The sequence below is a fragment of the Grammomys surdaster genome, unplaced genomic scaffold, assembly GCF_004785775.1.
Source record: "Grammomys surdaster isolate TR1022 unplaced genomic scaffold, NIH_TR_1.0 931, whole genome shotgun sequence".
Taxonomy (NCBI): Eukaryota; Metazoa; Chordata; class Mammalia; order Rodentia; family Muridae; genus Grammomys; species Grammomys surdaster.
Window position 1 is genome coordinate 243,486 of NW_021605350.1, and position 2,172 is coordinate 245,657.

Genomic DNA, 2,172 nt, shown 5'->3' on the forward strand with positions numbered 1-2,172 from the left:
GGCTGGATGTGATGGCTCATACTATTGAACACAGTGCTTAGGAAAAGATAGGTGGAAATTTGTGTGATCAAACGCCACTTCCCAGTTTAACAGGACATGATTCCTTCTCTCAAAAACAAATAAGAAGAACAACATATGTTTTCAACTAATTTTTAATTAACACATGTTTGAGATTAATTAACATAGTGTTCTTATTGAAGTACAGTATATTTCCCTCAACAAATATCAAACACTGTTAATTATTATAAGATAGAAAAACAGACTTTAGTCTCATGATACAAAATCATATTTACCACTAATGTAGTGTTGGGTAGAATGAGTTACCACAGTCTTCACATTGGGAAAGTAGATGAGAAGAGAACAGAGGCAGATGTATCCTAGGAATAGGAAGCATAGTTCAGATATGTTGTTTAAAAACTCAATCCTCATGTTTTCTCTGATTTTTGTATCATATATATATATATATATATATATATTTTAAAGAATTATTTGTTTATTTTATGTATATGAGTACACTGTAGCTGTCCTCAGACAGATCAGAAGAGGGCATCAGATCTCATTACAGGTGCTTGTAATCCACCATGTGGTTGCTGGGAATTGAACTCACGACCTCTAGAAGAGCAGTCAGTGCTCTTAACCACTGAGCCATCTCTCCAGCCCATATCCTATATTTTTAAAACTCATAAAATCCTGTGTAAGTGCATGCATGTGTGTGTGTGTGTGTGTGTGTGTGTGTGTGTGTGTGTGTGTGAGAGAGAGAGAATGGGCACGTGTGTATATCACATTGAAATATGTGAAAGACTAGGAAAAGAATGTTTGTTGGAGAGAAAGGTGGTGACAGAAAGACGAAACAAGAAGAATGAAGATTGTCAAAATACATGATATAATTTTATATTGTTTTGAAATTCAACATTATATGTGTAAATAATAATCTTATCCAGAGGAGAAAGTGGAGGGATATTGCCAGGAGCCCAAAAGTGAGGGAGACATCTCAGAGCTGAGCTAAGCAAAAGCCAAGTTCTCCTCTGCATCCTCGAGTGAGAATATAGCCTGACAGGCTCTTGATTTAGCCCAGGGAGACTCACATTGGAGATTTTCATTCCAGAGTATAGGATAATCAATTTATCATATTTGATACACAGAATCTAAGCATAAGAAATAAAAAAGCACACAAATATCTTCATTTCTTTTTCTCACAAGGTCCTCCCAAGTCAAAGTATCTGTTCACTAACTTTCTACCAAACTTTGCAACACTTTGGCATAGCACCTGCAGGATGAAGGGGAAGTGTGTAGGTCACAGGATGTACAGTGCAGGGAGCTGGTTAGAATCTCAGAGGAGGTTTGTGTAGGAGGCTGAAGCACTGTGGGAGGATAGCTGCTATAGTGCTGACAGAAATAAATGGATAGATCTTCAGCCTGCACATTGCTGATGGTGAGAGTGAAATCTGTCCCAGATTCACTGCCTGTGAAGCGATCAGGGACCCCAGTGTGCCGGTTGGATGCCCTGTAGATCAGAACTTTAGGCGACTGCCATGGTTTCTGTTGGTACCAGTTTACAGCACTACCCACATCCTGACTGGCCTTGCAGGTCTTGGAAATTCTATCTCCTATTGGTGTAGACATGGATTTTGGAGACTGGGTCATCACAATGTCTCCATTAACACCTGCAATCAGAGATAGATAATTAGTATACATATGTACACACAAAGACTTCATGATACAAATCTTATAATCTAAAATGTCCTTTCTATTGGCATTATCTGCTTACAATTGTCTTCCTATAGGAAATAGCTATTTCTCTATGAATCAATTATTTTTAAGATACTATACTTTTAAATGTCTTACCAGACAACCAGAGCAATAGGAATATGAAGACCTTAGTCTGTGAGTCCATCCTGATGTCCATGCTGGTCTGATACATTTCAAATATCACTGCAAAGGCCTGGTTTATAAATCCTGGCAGCTGGGTCGCCAAATAGGGACCTATGCAAAATAGTCACAAAACAAAGAAGTAAATTGCCTGGACACAGGTGTATGAGAGTACTCAGGACAAATCAACAGCCAAAAGTACTATCAAAGACAGGAAGTAATCACTGGGAAGGAAGTCAACATAGAAGCTCTAGGACCAACTTAAAGCTCACAAACCACATGTGTCTAGATGGTCTCATGACA

General features: G+C 38.4%; 1 gene segment (V, D, J or C); it reads right to left on the reverse strand.

The window, feature by feature from the left end:
- Positions 1–1,227: 1,227 nt before the first annotated feature.
- Positions 1,228–1,921, reverse strand: LOC114634279. The segment is given in 2 exon segments: positions 1,228–1,664; positions 1,846–1,921. Coding segments are annotated over 2 exon segments (513 nt in total).
- Between the last annotated feature and the right edge of the window lie 251 nt (positions 1,922–2,172).